General features: G+C 36.3%; 1 protein-coding gene and 1 pseudogene across 1 annotated transcript; both read left to right on the top strand.

Annotated features, from left to right (window-relative positions):
* Positions 1–5,729: 5,729 nt before the first annotated feature.
* LOC146905101 (uncharacterized) lies at positions 5,730–6,533 on the top strand. Its single transcript, XM_085730387.1, has one exon. It carries the CDS (start codon positions 5,933–5,935, stop codon positions 6,344–6,346), a length of 414 nt encoding a protein of 137 aa, XP_085586513.1. The 5' UTR covers positions 5,730–5,932; the 3' UTR covers positions 6,347–6,533.
* Positions 6,534–10,499: 3,966 nt separating this feature from the next.
* On the top strand, positions 10,500–11,413 carry LOC146905100 (uncharacterized; annotated as a pseudogene).
* Positions 11,414–16,636: the final 5,223 nt, after the last annotated feature.

Genomic DNA, 16,636 nt, shown 5'->3' with positions numbered 1-16,636 from the left:
CTCTCTCATGAAATAAACCATCATAATCTGAGCTTTTACATCTTTGTTATATGGATTTCAAATGTGTATTGTCAAAATAAAAGCTATGTAGAATTTGACAATTTTTTAGTGCGTATTACTTTTCCCACCTTGCTTGTTTTTAGCGCGCCCTTTTTTTTTATCAAAAATACCCCTCGTCCGGATTATATAATCCGAACTACTTTTGAATTATATAATCTGAAACTTTTCGAGCCTTTTGGAGCTTGTAGCACCATGAAGGATCATTATCCTAAAGTGCATTGATTGGGTTCGGAGTATATAATCTGAACTAGTTTTACACATTTTAGATTATATAATCTGAAATATGTCAAACACCCCGTAAAAAGTCAACATTTGGGGTGAAAAAGGAGGTTTCCGGATTATATAATCTGGAATGTGTAAAACCAATCCGGTCTCTGAAGAGTGATAGTGCAGCAGCTCCTCATGAATAAACAGCAACCACCTCCAGGTCTCTGAAGTACCTCAGATAGACAACATCCACATAGTGGGAGCTCTTGTCAGTGAAGAGAGTGATCCCCACCAAGTACAACAAATATATGCAGATAGCCTGCCCCCGCAACTTTTGCACCTCCTCCTCGATATCACCCTCATTATCAGCATTCATCTGCTGCAAAAGACGTTGCTTGAAAATCTTCCTCAAGTACCAAAACCGTGCATGTGCACCTCTGATGTCATTCACCTCCTCAATAGCATCTCCCGGACTAGAACCCAAATACCGAATCATCATCTCCACCGCATCGTTCCTTGAAATACTCTTGTGGGACAAAAGCATACCATCAATGGGGAGATGCATCAAATAGACCACATCATCAAGTTTCACTGTCATCTCCCCAAACGGAAGATGGAAGCTCGAACTCTCCTTGTGCCACCTCTCCGCAAATGCAGAACATAGGTCGTGGTCAATATGGTTGTAGCTGATATCCTGAAGCCAAGTAAGACGGGTGACACTCAGTCCATCACGCCACCACCGCGCAGGAATTATCCTCTTATTCTCGTCATCATGTATTGCATCAATCTTCTCGTTTTTTACGCATTTTAAATTGCCTCGCCACTGCAAAAAATTAAAATTAAAACATTAACACCAGTTTCACAAAGATTAACAACATTTTATAATCATTAAAGTATCACATTAATAGGTACCTCACCCTCAGCCGCCTTTCTGGCCACATGAAGCTGGTACCTCGTTAGCAGGGGTCGTATCATGTGGGCCACCGGGATAGTCATCAAGAGGCTCAGGCTTTGACTCCGGCACACGTTTCCTCTACCGCCGCCGCCGCTGCTGGAAATCATCCACATCCTCCTCAGCCTCAACATCACCCACATCCTCCTCAGCATCATCTTCCACCTGATGCTCCATGTCCATGTCCATCTGATCCTCCACCTGAGGCTCAGGCTCAAGCTCGTCGTCATCATCAGCACGGCGTGCCCTGCCACCCCTACGCCTGGGAACTAGACCCTCCACCTCCGCCTTCTGTCGACGCTCTCTCATAACGGAAGTGTGCATTGTTAAGCTATCACCCCTTCTACGATCAACATGATCCATACATGTAACATGCATAATAGTACAATTCAGATTATATAATCAGAACTGCAACAATACAGTTCGGATTATAAAATCTGAACAGCTTCATTGTGTAGGAAAAAAATTGACCTAATTAACTTGAATGCATAAGGAACCAGTACTAACTTTCACTTTGATGTTTATTAAAGCTTCAAATGCGGTGATTTTGTGCAAAAAAAACTCCAAGTTTGGACAAATTTGTGTGGTTCGGATTTTGGGATAAGGGAGAGAGAGAAAGTGAAAAGTTGAAACTATAAAACTGTAAAATGGGAGGGGTGATTTTCCTTATATATATCGAAGCAGTTCGGATTATATAATCTGAATTGCATTTCATATATTTTCGGATTTTATAATTCAAGGGGAATTTTGGGAATTTTTGCAGGGCGCGTGAGTATGGCATAGGGTGGGAAAAGTAATAGTCCTTTTTATTCACTGTAAGGGAGGTCGTTAGACCAAACAACAAACGGACACGATGATTAAAATAGACATTGACTACATCTTACCGTACAAAGGTTAACACAACTCAACAGTGGATGATCTAAATAATAAGGAAAATGTTAACTAGTGCCCCCGGGGCACTAGTTAAGGAAACTAAATATAGTATAAGTATCTTGGAACTTGTGTAATCAAAGTTTAAAAAGCGTAAATAATGATGTTTTCAATGCAAATATTTTCTTTTCTGTTTCCTTAACTAGTGCCCCGGGGGCACTGGTTAACAAGACCCAAATAATAAGTACTATCACCCAACATCTAAAGCATCAAAGCAAAGTTCACGTGAAAACCAAAATTTGATTCACCAAAAACAAAGTTATACATTTTATACCAAGTGGTATTTGAATAGTTAAAAGTAAATGATCTTCCAACACAAGGTTTTAGAAGGGTCGTTTAGAGATTCAAAGTGTAGAGTAAATGATATATGAGACAAGATAGCACGAGTGATTAATTGCAAAAGTGATGTTGCGAAAATCAAAGAGGTTATGGACTTATGGATAAAGAATTTTGGTGGTGGAATGAATGGCTGCAGAATAAAGTTAGAATAAAAATAAAATATTTTAAAGTTTAGTTTATGTGTAAACATGTTAAAAGTTGGAAAAACATATAAGTTAAGAAAGAGACCAAGAAGACGGTGAACGAGATCAAAAACGGGAGTTTGTGAAGGTTATACCAATTCTTTAATAACTAACATCGCAAAGAAACCATGTGTTGTTTGTGGATCCTTTGTTTAAATAGTGTATTAGGTGTGTGTTTTTCTTTTATTCTTTGGTCAAACCGACTCAATTGGATGCTTCCCTCAACCACTTGCCCTTGATTGTTGGATTTGAATTGTTCCTTTTTTAGTAATCCATAGATATACAAAGTCGGGTGGCACTTTGGTGACATAATGTCACCGTGACATTAAATCTGGGCCACACAACACACACCTTTGTGTGGCTCAGATTTAATGTCACTCATACAACACATCTGAGCCACACAACATAAACATTTGTGTGGGTCAGATTTAATGTCACCGTGACATTATGTCACTGAAGTATTATCCATACAAAGTCTATTTAAATTGAGTATCCTTCATGTACAACAGTAGAGGTAAATTCTGAAAGTGAAAGGAAAGAATGTAACCGGAATAAATGGAATCGAAAGTTAGATGATTTTTTAGTTATTTGATATGAGTAAAATTGAAAGTGAAAGGAAAGAAAGATGAAAGAAGTATAATTTGAAAAATGACATAAACACCCACAAGTAATGATAAAATAAGTTAGATTTTAAGACAACTAAATACGTATTTTAAATACTCATATAATATATACTATTTATATATACACAAAAATATTACTTCTAATATATATGCTTGTTGAAGGGAGGGAAAGAAAGACGAGAGATTTGCACCAAGTGAAGTGTATGAAGGATGAAAAAATAAAGGTTTGGTTCACGTAAAAAATGTTAAGGAGATAGATGGAATGATTATTTCCACATCCAAGGACCAGCACCAAGATGCATGTTTTTAAAGATGATATAGTCATACTTTGAGAGTCGGGTGAGAATTAAATTGGAAGTTAGAGACTTGAAAACAAGCCTTAGAAGCATATGACTTTCGCATGAGTAGAAATTATACATAGTATATGGAATGTGATTTTAGCAAAAGATATAACATTTCAAACGCATAGGTAAAAGTTTGAGACTGTATCATACGACAAGTTACACAATTTTTATATGTTCAATCCATAGTCCAAAATGATAGAGAAGTAGAATATGTAAACAATCGGCTTCAAGATGGGTCTGAAATGGATGAAGGTCTGATGTGTTTTATGAAATACAAAAGTAACTTTCCAGATAAAGGAATTTTTTATTATACAGCAATAAGGCCGAAGATGTAGTATGCAACGGATTGTTGGATGGTGAAGAACCCACACATGAATAAAATAGGTGTAGCATAGATGAGAATGTTGTGTTAAAAGTGTTGTAAGACTATCATGGAAAATATGGAGAAAACTCGGCTCTTTGGTTTAGTTATGTAGAAAGAAAACCTTCAGATTTTGTAGTAAAGAAGGATAGTCAAATCACCAAAGGTAAATGAATGTTTAGAAAAATTATATGAGAAACTATTAAGAAATATCTAGAGACTAGTAGATAGGTATGTGTGGCTTTGTCTGATGTGCAGAAGCAACATAATATTATACCATGCTCAAACCTGTTTTTCACCATTAGATCATTAAATCTCATCATATTTATTTACTTTAATAGTAAGATTTATGCAAGTCATATGTTTTGTCAAAAAAAAATGCAAGTCATATGTTATTTATGCATCATATACTTAACATTATGTTGTTATTTTATCGCTCACGCTACCTGGTAGAATAAGATTTGAATGTTGTTACTATTATTTATATTTTTTACAATGATTTGAATGTTATCATTGTTTGGTTTCTTTTGTTTGGTTTCTGCTAAAAGCATGTTTTATATTACGTAATTTACTGCTAATCACGGGGTAAAATGTTTCGACAAGAAAAGAAAAAGAAGAAGAATAAACCAAGAAGATCCTTTGTAAAGCATAATAATAATTTTAGTTCTTTGAATAATATTAAAATAATCAATGGGTACCCTTTGTTTAAGACATTCAACAAACCACCACGTCCAATAAATTATTTCCAACCTACTTTACTCGTTTGACAATTAACATACACTAAAACGAGGGAATTAGTCCTCGAACGCTGACTTCCCGACGTGGAGTTTCATTGTTTTGCAAATAATATATATTTTAATAGAAAATCGAGGAAGAAAATATTTTATTAATTAAAGTGACGCTAATTATCATTTTACAATAATCCTCCCGTGAGTTTTAACTAAATATCTTGAGGTTACGAGCAGTGACGGATTTAAAAATGTTGACTTGTGGGGTCAAGATTTTATATGATAAATATTTATAGAAAATTTTTACCAATGCAAAAGGGATAAGAATAATAACATCATTATCATTGAGCAAAATACTTTAGATTATAAACATTATCATATTATATATTAGAAAAATTAAAGACTCGTTAACATTTACAAATTAAAATTGTTCTTTACTTGTCTTTATATTTAAAAAGTATTGTAGAAGTTATTCAAAATTTCATTTCAAATGCATTTACACATTTGATTTTACAAAAATTCATGTGCGAAACTCTTTTTCTATGGTATAATTTTTCATTTAATGGGGCCAATCTATTAATTTAAGAGGGGACAATCATTAAAATAGCAAAAACTTAACAAATATAATCGGAACATTAGTAGGGGCAGTTGCCCCAATTTACTTAACCTGGATCCGTGGCTGTTTACGAGATTTAATCTTTTGCCAATATGTGATAGAACGGGAGTGTTGTTTTTTTTTTTTTTGTCAGTTAATCTAATAACTAGAAATTTACTTTTTAAAGATGAATAAGTGAAGTATTCGGAGTTTGAAATATGACTCATGCATATATTATGTAATGTCTGTTAAGTTTACGACACAAATAGAACTTTATAAATAATGTATTCATATCATCATATCTTTAGTATATCCGTGGATTACCGACAAGGAACAATTCCAACCATCAGGAGCCAACAGTTGAGGAAAGCATCCAATTTAAACGGTTGGACTAAAAAATAAACTAATAGATGCAAAGGGACACAAAAAGCACATGGTTTCTATACCATGTTAGTAGTTAAAGAATATATTCTTCTGGAAGCAATTGCTAATGTCTATATATACATGGAAGGATCCAACTCTTCTCATCAAATCACAACCATTTGCAAACACAAAACTCTAATTGTCAATACAAACTACCTTCCATTTTTGACATCAAGTAGAAGAGAAAGATGAGTGTAGAAATTTTGGATGGTGCCACAATTGTCCACTTCCTTGAAGATGAAGAAGCATTTAATAGCTCAGTTGGAAATCGGTTCGCTCGCCTCGACACAAACAGCGATGGTCTGCTCTCTTATGATGAGATGTTGAAGGAGCTCCGGAGCTTGAGGGTTTTTGAAACACACTTTGGTATTGATGTGGATTCAGACCCAAACGAGCTTGCTCGTGTTTATGAATCTTTGTTCATACAGTTCGATCACAACTTGAATGGCACAATTGATTTGGAAGAATTCAAGAAAGAAACAAAGCAGATGATGCTTGCAATGGCAGATGGGATGGGTTTCATGCCAATTCAAATGGTCTTGGAAGAAGACAGCATCCTCCAAATAGCTGTTGAAAGAGAGTACAATAAAGTGGCAGCTTAAGTGCTATTCCAATTTTGTTTGTATTGTTATATTGATACCTTTGAAACTCCTTAAAACATGTTTTGTTATGGATTCCGAATGTATTCATGTAATAGACTATCATAATCTGAGCTTTTACATCTTTGTTATGGATTTCAAATGTGCATTGTCAAAAAAAAGTTATGAAGAATTTGACAATTTCCAACAAGCATTTAGTACTATCACCCAACATATCAAAACAAAGTTCACATGAAAACCAAAATTTGATTCACCAAAAAGAAAGTTATATATTATATACCAAGTGTTTTTTTTTTTTTTTTAGGAAATACCAAGTGGTATTTGAATAGTGAAAAATAAATGATCTTCCCACACGAGGTTTTAGAAGGATGTTTCAGAGATTCAAAATGAGTAAATGATATATGAAACAAGATGACACGAGTGATTAATAAAGTAGCATAAGAGACGTTGCGAGAATCAAAGATGTTATGCACGTAGGGTCGGGTAAATTTTTTTGGTGGTGATGGAATGAATGGGTGCAGAATAAATTTAGAATGAAAATAATGTTTTAAAGTTTGGGTGTAAACATGTTAAAAGTTGGGAAAACATATAAGGAAGCTAAGAAAGAGACCAATAAAGCGGTGAGTGAGGCCAAGAAATAAAGTTTGTGAAGGTTATACCAATCCTTAAGTATCAAGAAGGGAGGAATTATATATGTGTATATGCTTGTTAAGGATTGAGAAAGAAAGACGAGAGATTTGCACCAAATTATGTGTATGAAGGATGAAGAAGATAAATATTTGCTTCACGTCGGGGAGACTATCTTTAGCCAGGCCCTCCAGCATGAGGTTGAAGTAGGTAGCCCCATCAGAACCGTGTTTCATCGCTTTCGACAGAACCTGTCTGATTCTTTCCAAATTAGGACGAATTTGATGAAGCATGAAAGCAGCTATCACCACACTACAAAAGGGATGTCCACTACTAGATATCCTGCGCACGAACCGACATTTAGCAGGGGACGAAGTGGGATCGACGATGTACCACAAACAATCTCTGTTCAACGCCCTGAACGCCGCCTTTTTGTTAGCAAGCTGATGGTGGAGCTTCGATGTGGCACCAAAATTCAAAAGGTCTTGAGTTCCAAAAGAAGCAACCTTTTTGGTGATAACCATGAGGAGATCGTTTGGAAGCGTTTCCATCTTTAAGGGATGAGAAAGATAAAACTTTATAAGACGCTAATGCAGAGTTCATAAAGCAGAAGTGGAGAGACACTTTGGGAAGCAGGACCCAAAAGTTTTATAGTGGAAAGCTAACCATAGAGCAGTTTCTCCAAACAAGAGGGACATTTCCTTTAAAGGGGTTAAATCCCATGTCTCCTTGAAAAACAGTACCTCACTAACACCACAAAGAGGGTTTTCGGATAACGGTTCATCAAGGCATTAACGCACGACTAAAAAAAAAAAAAAGGAACCCACTAAGACACGAAGTAGCATTTGCTCTCCAGTATGGAATAATGGTCTGGAAGGTGTGGGATATCTTCAAAAATTCCAATCTTCTCCTTTCTTGACAAGTTTCGTCGAAAATAGCATTTTTGGGGGGCAGTTTGTTAGCTTGTAATTTCGACAGGCTCATTTAATGTGGTCCACATTTAGTTGACTTTTAACTTTCCAGGAATCGAAGGCTTTCTCATTTTAACTTGAGAATCTCGACAAGATAGCAAGTCTAGCGCACATGGTCAAGAGTTCAGCAGAGTAAGTATGAAAGCATAATTGCGTCGAAGTCAAGCAATCAAGGCGGGAAAGATTCGATTTCATGCTCAAAGGCAGTTTCCTTAGTGGAAACGTGGGGACAAGCGGTTGTCCAAGATGGAGGAAGTGTTGATCATGGGATTAGTCTTTTTCCAGTTATTTTCCTTATGTATAAATAAGAGTTTCTTAGTCGAAAAATGGGACGCAAATCATTTGTAGAAATTCTACAACACTTAAACTATCGGCGCATAGGGAAACGAGTTATACAGAATGTATGTAAGCTGATTTGTAGACCATTTTACTTTTAATGTAATGCATTTTACATTTCCTTTAAGTTTATGCGTTTAAGCTTTTACCCTTTTCTTTAATTTTACTTTGCTTTTACTTGCAATCTCAAACCTGTCGAGAGACAATGCCTTTTTTACTCTAAAACTCGTCCTGCTCTCTAAGTAACCTGAGTGCATTTTGTGGCCTTTTTCAAAACGTTTTTGATCAAAACCTTTGCACAACATGTCCTGAGATTTCTAGTTCGGTCTCGCTTGTAATAATTAGAACTAGACCGTAGTTTGCCGAAAACACTGGTAAACACCTACAAATCACATCCAATGGTCGACACCAAGTTGCATGTTATTAAAGATGATATAGCCATGACTTGAGAGTTGGATGAGGAATTAATTGGAAGTCAGAGACTTGGAAACAAGCCTTAGAAGCATATGACTTTCACATAAAAGGAATATTACATTTCTAACGCAGAGGTAAAAGTTTGAGATCATACCTGAAGTTACATAATTTATATATGTTTGATCCATAGTCTAAAAATGTGGAGAACTAGAATATGCAAACAATCAACTTCAAGATGGGTGTCTTAAATGGACAAGGGTCGCATGTGTTTTATGAAATACAAGAGTACCTTTCAAGATAAAGGAAATTTTTTATTGTACAACAATATGACCAAAGATGTAGTATGCAACAGAGTGGTGGATGGTGAAGAACCAACACAAGAATAAAATAGGTGTAGCAAAGATGTGAATGTTGTGTTAAAAGTGTGGTAAGACTCGTAAGAAATATGGTGAAAACTCAGCTATGGCGGTTTGGGCATGTAGAAAGAAAACCTTCATATTTTATAGTAAGGAAAGATAGTCAAATCACTAGAGGTAAATGAATGTTTAGAAAAATTATATGAGAAACTATTAAGAAAGATCTAGATAATCTGGTAGATAGATATGTGCGGTGGCTTTGTCTGTTGTGCATAAGCAAATTAGTATTGTACCACGCACAAACTTATTTTCCATCAGCATATCATTAAATCTCATCATATTTAATTTAGTTAAACAGTGAAATTTATTGATCAAATGGTAGAAACCACTCTGTGGATGGTGCAAGTCATATGTTCTTTGTACAACATATACTTAACATTATGTTGTTGTGTGATCGCTGACACTGCTTAATCGAATGTTTTGGTTCCATTCAAAAGCATGTTTTATTTTTTTATTTTTTTTGAGGGATCAAAAGCATGTTTTATATTATCGTAATTTACTACTAATCACGGGGCAAAATGTTTCGACAAGAAAAGAAAAAGAAGAAGAATAAACCAAGAAGATCCTTTGTAAAGCATAATAATTTTAGTTCTTTGAATAATATTAAAATAATCAATGGGTACCCTTTGTTTAAGACATTCAACAAACCACCCGTCCAATAAATTATTTCCTACCCACTTTACTCGTTTGACAATTGACATGCATCCATACACTAAAACGAGGGAATTAGTCTTCCAACGCTGACTTCACGACGTGGAGTTTCATTATTAGGCAAATAATATATTTTAAAAGTAACTTGAGGATGAAAACAATCATTAATTAAAGTGGCGCTAATTATCATTTGCAATAGTCCTATAGTGAATTTAAACTAAATACCTTGAAGTTAAGAGACTAATTTTTTGCCAATATGAGATAGAATGTAATGTGTTTGGATTGAGGGTTTGGGAGGGGAGGGGAGGGTTTACTTTCCGTTTTTAAATTACGAACTATATAACATGTTTTTTTAAAATAAATGAAGTTTGATTGAAGTATTATATGATTGTTTATCAGGTTAATATGTCAACTTTTTATAAAACATTTCATAGTGTCTGTAATTTAAAAATAAAAAGTAAAGTCTCTCCTCCCTTCTCCTCTCAAACCCTCAATCCAAACACACCCCAAGTGTTTCTTTTTTTGTCAAGTAGTCTACTGAGTAGAAATTCACCTTTTTGAGTTGAATAAGTGAAGCATTTGGAGTTAAAAATACAGCTCATGCATATATTATGCAATGTACCTACCAACTGAGTTAAGTTTACGGCATAAATAGAAAGCAAGTGTTATAAATAATGTATTCGTATCATCATATCTTTGGTATATCCGTGGATTACCGACAAGGAACAATTCCAACCATCAGGAGCCAACAGTTGGGGAAAGCATCCAATTTAAACGGTTGGAGTATAAAATAAGTTAATAGATGCAAGGGACACAAAAAGCACATGGTTTCTATGCCAAGTTAGTAGGTAAAGAATATATTCTTCTCGAAGCAATTGCTAATGTCTATATATACATGGAAGGATCCAACTCTTCTCATCAAATCACAACCATTTGCAAACACAAAACTCTATTTGTCAATACAAACTACCTTCCATTTTTGACATCAAGTAGAAGAGAAAGATGAGTGTAGAAATTTTGGATGGTGCCACAATTGTCCACTTCCTTGAAGATGAAGAAGCATTTAATAGCTCGGTAGGAAATCGGTTCGCTTGCCTCGACACAAACAACGACGGTCTTCTCTCCTATGATGAGATGTTGAAGGAGCTCAAGAGCTTGAGGGTTTTTGAAACACACTTTGGTATTGATGTGGATTGAGACCCAAATGAGCTTGCTCGTGTTTACGAGTCTTTGTTCATACAGTTCGATCACAACTTGAATGGCACAGTTGATCTCGAAGAATTCAAGAAAGAAACTAAGCAAATGATGCTTGCAATGGCAGATGGAATGGGTTTCATGCCTATTCAAATGGTCTTGGAAGAAGACAGCATCCTCAAAATAGCCGTTGAAAGAGAGTCCGGTAAAGTGGCTGCTTAAATGCTACTGTGATCATGCCAAAGATTTAAGTAATTCTACAAGAATTGAATTTTAACATTATGCTGTTATTCATGTTACCATAAAAACACCTTAGTTATACCATTTTTTCTTGGGAATTTCATATGTATCCATGAACTAAACTATCTTAATCTGTCACAAAAGGAATTGTATTGTACTTGTGACTGTGAGAATGATTGAAAGTTATGGCTGCAATATAGAATTCGACATTTTACAAGTTATACCGTTTTTTTTTCTTCTTATAATCGAGTCTAGAGATATACCCTTTATCTTTAAATTCAATACCAAGAGATAAAAGAAGCACTAAAAGGATGAATAATCACAACCCAATTGAGTCGGACAACATACCTATTGAGGTATGGTAAACTCTTAGACATAGACATTGGATGGCTCACAAAGTTTTAACGAGATTAAGAGGTCGAAAAAACGTCGGATGAGTAGAAAAGAAACACTTTCATTCCGATTTATAAGAACACTCGAGATATACAAAATTGTACAAATTATAGGAAAATTAAATTTATGAGTCATGCCATGAAATTATGAAAAAAAGTGCTTGACAAAACTTAAGAAAAAAAGACTCAAGATAATGATAATCAATTTGATTTTATATCTTGGAGGTCAACACGAAAGCGTTTTACTTTTTTTTCTTTTACAACATGGAAGCGTTTTACTTATTGTGGCATATGATGGATAAAAAGACATATTTTTTTGGTTTTTATTGATTTGAAGATTGTATGTGATAGAGTACTGAAAGATATTTCATATGAAGTTGTACTTGCAAAAAGTACAATAAGAGAATTTAGAATTAGACTGTTTATTGGATGTCTTGAGAATGATCTCAAGAGTTATATTTATAGCCTGCTATGGGCTTGAGTTTCGGTTGCTTGGTTCCCAAGCAACAGGGGTATTTGTCTATTTTATGCGGTTTCTAGAGGTTTCTAGAAGCTTAGAAGGGCGGCGTCTTAAGGCGAGCGCGCCAGAGTCTCAGGAGCCCTTCTGGAGGGCGCCTGAGCCCTTCTAGAGGTCTTGGAGCCTTTCTGGAGGTCTTAGAGCCTTTCTGGAGGGCTTCTAAGCCTTTAGGAATATTATGACGGTTCACAGTCCCCCAACCACGAGTCTTGGGACCTTCTGAAGGGCACCAGGTCTTTTGCGAAGGCGTTGACAGTTCACAGCCCCCCAAGCACGAGTCTTAGGACAGGGCGAAGTGATTCAAAGTCTTAGGTTACACTTGGTATTATTTTCGAGGATTTTCCTGGGGCGATACTGAAATGGACTGGAGCCCCCGAGGGTATATATGTGACCTGTGTTTAAAGTGTTTCCTTAGAGCGATCTTAAGGTGTCTTAATAGTCCCTAAGGGCACGTGTATCATCTTTGTACAGGTTACTTGGTCCATATAGCCCCCCAAGCATGAGTCTTGGGACAAGGCGAGATGGTTTGTAAAGGCGTGAATGATGCATTTGGATTTTGGCGATTCCTTTTTGTGTGTTGAATATTTTGTGTGTATTTTGCTATTTTGTTCGTACAATTTCTTTTTGCTATTCAGTAGAGTTTTTATACTTCTATTGGTGATTTGCTGGTGGTGATTCTGTTACTACTCTTGAAGTTTCTATCCTTGGCGTGCTTGTTAGTTGTTTTACTTTTACTTTAGCGAAAGTGTCTCTTTCTAGATTGATGATAATTCGGCGATCTCAGTCGTCCTGAGCCTCCCTGCGACCTTAGTCGTTTCAGGGATGTCGAACCTCGCCAGAGCCTCTCATAGAGGTTGACATTTAGGGCGATTTGTGGATTTGCAGATTCCTTTGGTGTCGAGCCCCGCCGGAGCCTTTCGTGAAGTTTGACGTTTAGGGCGCCTATGTAGATTTGTAGATTCCGTTGATGTCGAACCCCGCCAGAGCCTTTATAAGGTTGACATTTCAGGGCGATTGCAGAGTTATGATAATTTGGCGATTTTTATAGTCGAACCCCGCCAGAGCCTCTCGTTGAGGTTGACGTTTCAGGGCGATCGCAGCGATTTCAATTAGTCAAACCCCGCCAGAGCCTCTTATAGAAGTTGTGATCGCATATTTATGATACTTTGGCGATTTTTATAGTCGAACCCCGACAGAGCCTCTCGTGGAGGTTGACGTTTCAGGGCGATCGCAGCGATTTCAATTAGTTGAACCCCACCAGAGCCTCTTATAGAGGTTGACGTTTAGGGCGATCACATATTTGCAGATTCCTTTGGAGTCGAACCCCGCCAGAGCTTCTCACGGAGGTTGACGTTTAGGGCGCTTTGTAGATTTGTAGATTCCGTTGATGTCGTAGTAGTTGCACCTGGACAAAATAACATACTGAAATGGCAAAGTATTTGTAGAGATTAAGATGGCTCATTAAAAACCTGCAAAACAAATCTCAAAGGTTGAAAAAGTTGTTTGAGAATATAATTCCGCGTTTCATCTTTATGTTTTCAATGGCGGGATTGTTGCTTCCATGCTCTTTTAAGTATGGCGTGTTGTTTGGCGAGTTCTTTCCTTTCGTTCATCTAGCCCTTGGTGGGCTTGTTAGTATAACATCCTTGATTTACCTGAAATATAACAATTCTTCCACGCTTCCAAAGTAATCAGTATCATGAATAAAGGAGTCTGCAATTATATTCTACGGGAACTAACTGTGTTTTGTCTTCTTTTATTTAGCTCTTATTTAGCTCGCCTATGCTTTGTACTCCTCTTCCTTTTCCTCTCCATTCTTCTAATTGAATACCTCGCCTATTAACTTATCATTCTCCTAATAAATCCGAACTAACTCGCTCAGCCCATAACCCTCTATATTTCCTTCTATGAAGTTGGAACTAAGTTTCCTACTCAACTTTATTCTTCTATGTGTGTCGATTTTGTCCAATCTGGCTTATTACTCCATTATTTATGTTTTTACTAAACAGTTAGTCCAGTTCGCAAAGAAAACGGTACATGAGAGGGGTTCCCAGGAAAGAGAGGTGGGTCGCTTGGACCACTTAAATACCAAGACTTTCCTTGCCAGAATCCCTCATATGTAACCTTTTAACCATACTTCAGACCTCGCTGTTTTGAGAGTTTATCCGAGCTCATTCTTTGTGGCGTGATTGTATATGAGCTGACAGTTAAGTTCTTCCATCTCCATCCTTTTGCTTTATATACGTTAGCCCGTTTGGTGCGCAGGATAAGGAGACAGGATATGATTAGAATATCCTATCCTGTCTCAATCCGTTGTTTGGTGCGCCGACAGGAAAGGATAAGTTTAACCTATTTCTAATCCTATCCCACTTCTCCTTTGTTATTTTAATCCTTTGTTTTTGGTGGGTTACAAACCTGATAGCATAACACTATCAACGCGTGTTTACTATTTCCTCCAAAACCCTTCTTCGACTCCCACCCTCCGCTATTCTACTCCACCGTTTTTTTTTTTCTTTTCTTTTTTCTTTTCCTTTTGTTTGTCTATGTTTCTTCTTTCCTATCCTCTGCAACAGCCGTTGTTCTATTGCCTAGTAATTTTATCCTCTGCAACCCTTCTTCGATCTCTTTTTTTGTTTCAAAATCTTTTTACTAATCTTTTTCTTTCTTTTTGTGCTTCGACAGAACCCAATTGAGACCATGCCTTCTTGTTACTTATTTATTCTTTAATTTATGTAACTCTAGATTTAGTTGCTCCTTCTAAAATTGGTACTGTGTATGGTGTTCCTTCAATCTCTTGTTACAATTGATACCATGGAGATTTAGTTTTCGAAAACGGTTGCTACTATGGTGGGTGGTATTTGAATAAGACGACAATTCACAACCCTATTTTATTTTATTTCATTTCTTATATATTATTAAAAAATATTAAATTTTAATTTTAAATTTTAATTTTTTTAGAGTAATTTTATTATTTAAGTATAATATATATCATATCATGTCAATATCAAGTGTGCACCAAACATATGATAGGATTAAATAATGTTATCATCTTTCTTATCATGTGTTAACCAAACATATGTGATATGATAAGTGTTTATCCTGTTACTATCATATCCTGTCATTATCCAGTTTTTTATCATATCATGTCTCTATCCTATCATGCGCACCAAACGGACCCTATGTTCACCTATAACAAAATATAATATACCCTCTCGCCGTGTTCGACCACTACCAGATTCGCCGGATTCAAATCATAATATCGTTGATTCACGGAATCACATATATCAAAAGGAAATTCATAAGGACAACAAAGATTTTGCGAAAGATATTACTCTGTTTTGGAAGCGTCTTCTACATAAGAATGTGTGATATTTAAACATGAATATGGTAAATTTTTGATATCCACATAAAAGGCTCGGATTCCCGCAAGCAATATAGAGTAGCTTATTATAACTGCCAAAATACATGGTCTATATAGGATTGTTATAATTTCATAAAATCTAAAAGCAAGTGTATCATGGATCAGCTTGTGAGTTCACCCAACAAATAATATAAATAGAATATGATGGACCTACGAGGCTAACATGACATGTTATGTGCATCAATTAAAATCAACATAGTATATGTGTGTATATATAAAAACGGCGTGTACGTGTGAGCCACTAATATTCAATTACTGATCACACAACATCACACAACATTCAGATAAGTCAATGACCTGCAAATTAAAAACAGAAAAATAAAGAATTAACAATCGCGATCGATTTTGATGAAACTTGTGAATCGCTAACATAATTGGAAAAAGCCATCGGAGTTGAGGTCGATATAACCTGGATTATTTGGGCGATTAAAAAACAAACTTGATTGAAAGAACTTGCTTCCGATTGGAAATAACTGACCGCTTTAGGGCAGCTTGCTGTTAGTCGTCTGATTGTCCTCTGGAAAAATTGAAGTTGATGGTGATTTGGTCTTCGTCGGCCACCGTCTTTTCGAGGTTGTCGGGAAGTTTTTAGGTTTACGAAGGATGCGATTTAGAGGTTATGGTTTGTGTTTTCTAAATCGTTATTAGAATAAGGGTGTCGCCTAGGTTAGTTTTACCGAGGTTCCCACAGACGGCCCCCAACTGTACTTGCAAAAAGTACAATAAGAGAATTTAGAATTAGACTGTTTATTGGATGCCTTGAGAATGATCTCAAGAGTTATATTTATAGCCTGCTATGAGCTTGGGTTTCGGTTGCTTGGTTCCCAAGCAACAGGGGTATTTGTTTATTTTAGGCGGTTTCTAGAGGTTTATAGAAGCTTAGAAGGGCGGCGTCTTAAGGCGAGCGCGCCAGAGTCTCAGGAGCCCTTCTGGAGGGCGCCTGAACTCTTCTAGAGGTCTTGAAGCCTTTCTGGAGGTCTTAGAGCCTTTCTGGAGGGCTTCTAAGCCTTTAGGAATATTATGACGGTTCAAAAGTCATAGAAAATAAAGATGTAAGAAGGGGCCTCTACTAGTGTAAGGACTCGGAGTGGGGACAAAATATTTTTCCCTAACT

The sequence above is a fragment of the Medicago sativa genome, chromosome 7 (assembly GCF_051527215.1).
Source record: "Medicago sativa cultivar Bolivia chromosome 7, Bolivia_mono, whole genome shotgun sequence".
Taxonomy (NCBI): Eukaryota; Viridiplantae; Streptophyta; class Magnoliopsida; order Fabales; family Fabaceae; genus Medicago; species Medicago sativa.
The sequence above is the reverse complement of the archived record's forward strand: the minus strand, read 5'-3'. Positions and strand labels throughout refer to the sequence as shown.

Excerpts from the sequence above, each read along its gene's own strand:
- LOC146905101 (XM_085730387.1), top strand. The coding sequence starts at position 5,933 with ATGAGTGTAGAAATTTTGGATGGTGCCACAATTGTCCACTTCCTTGAA.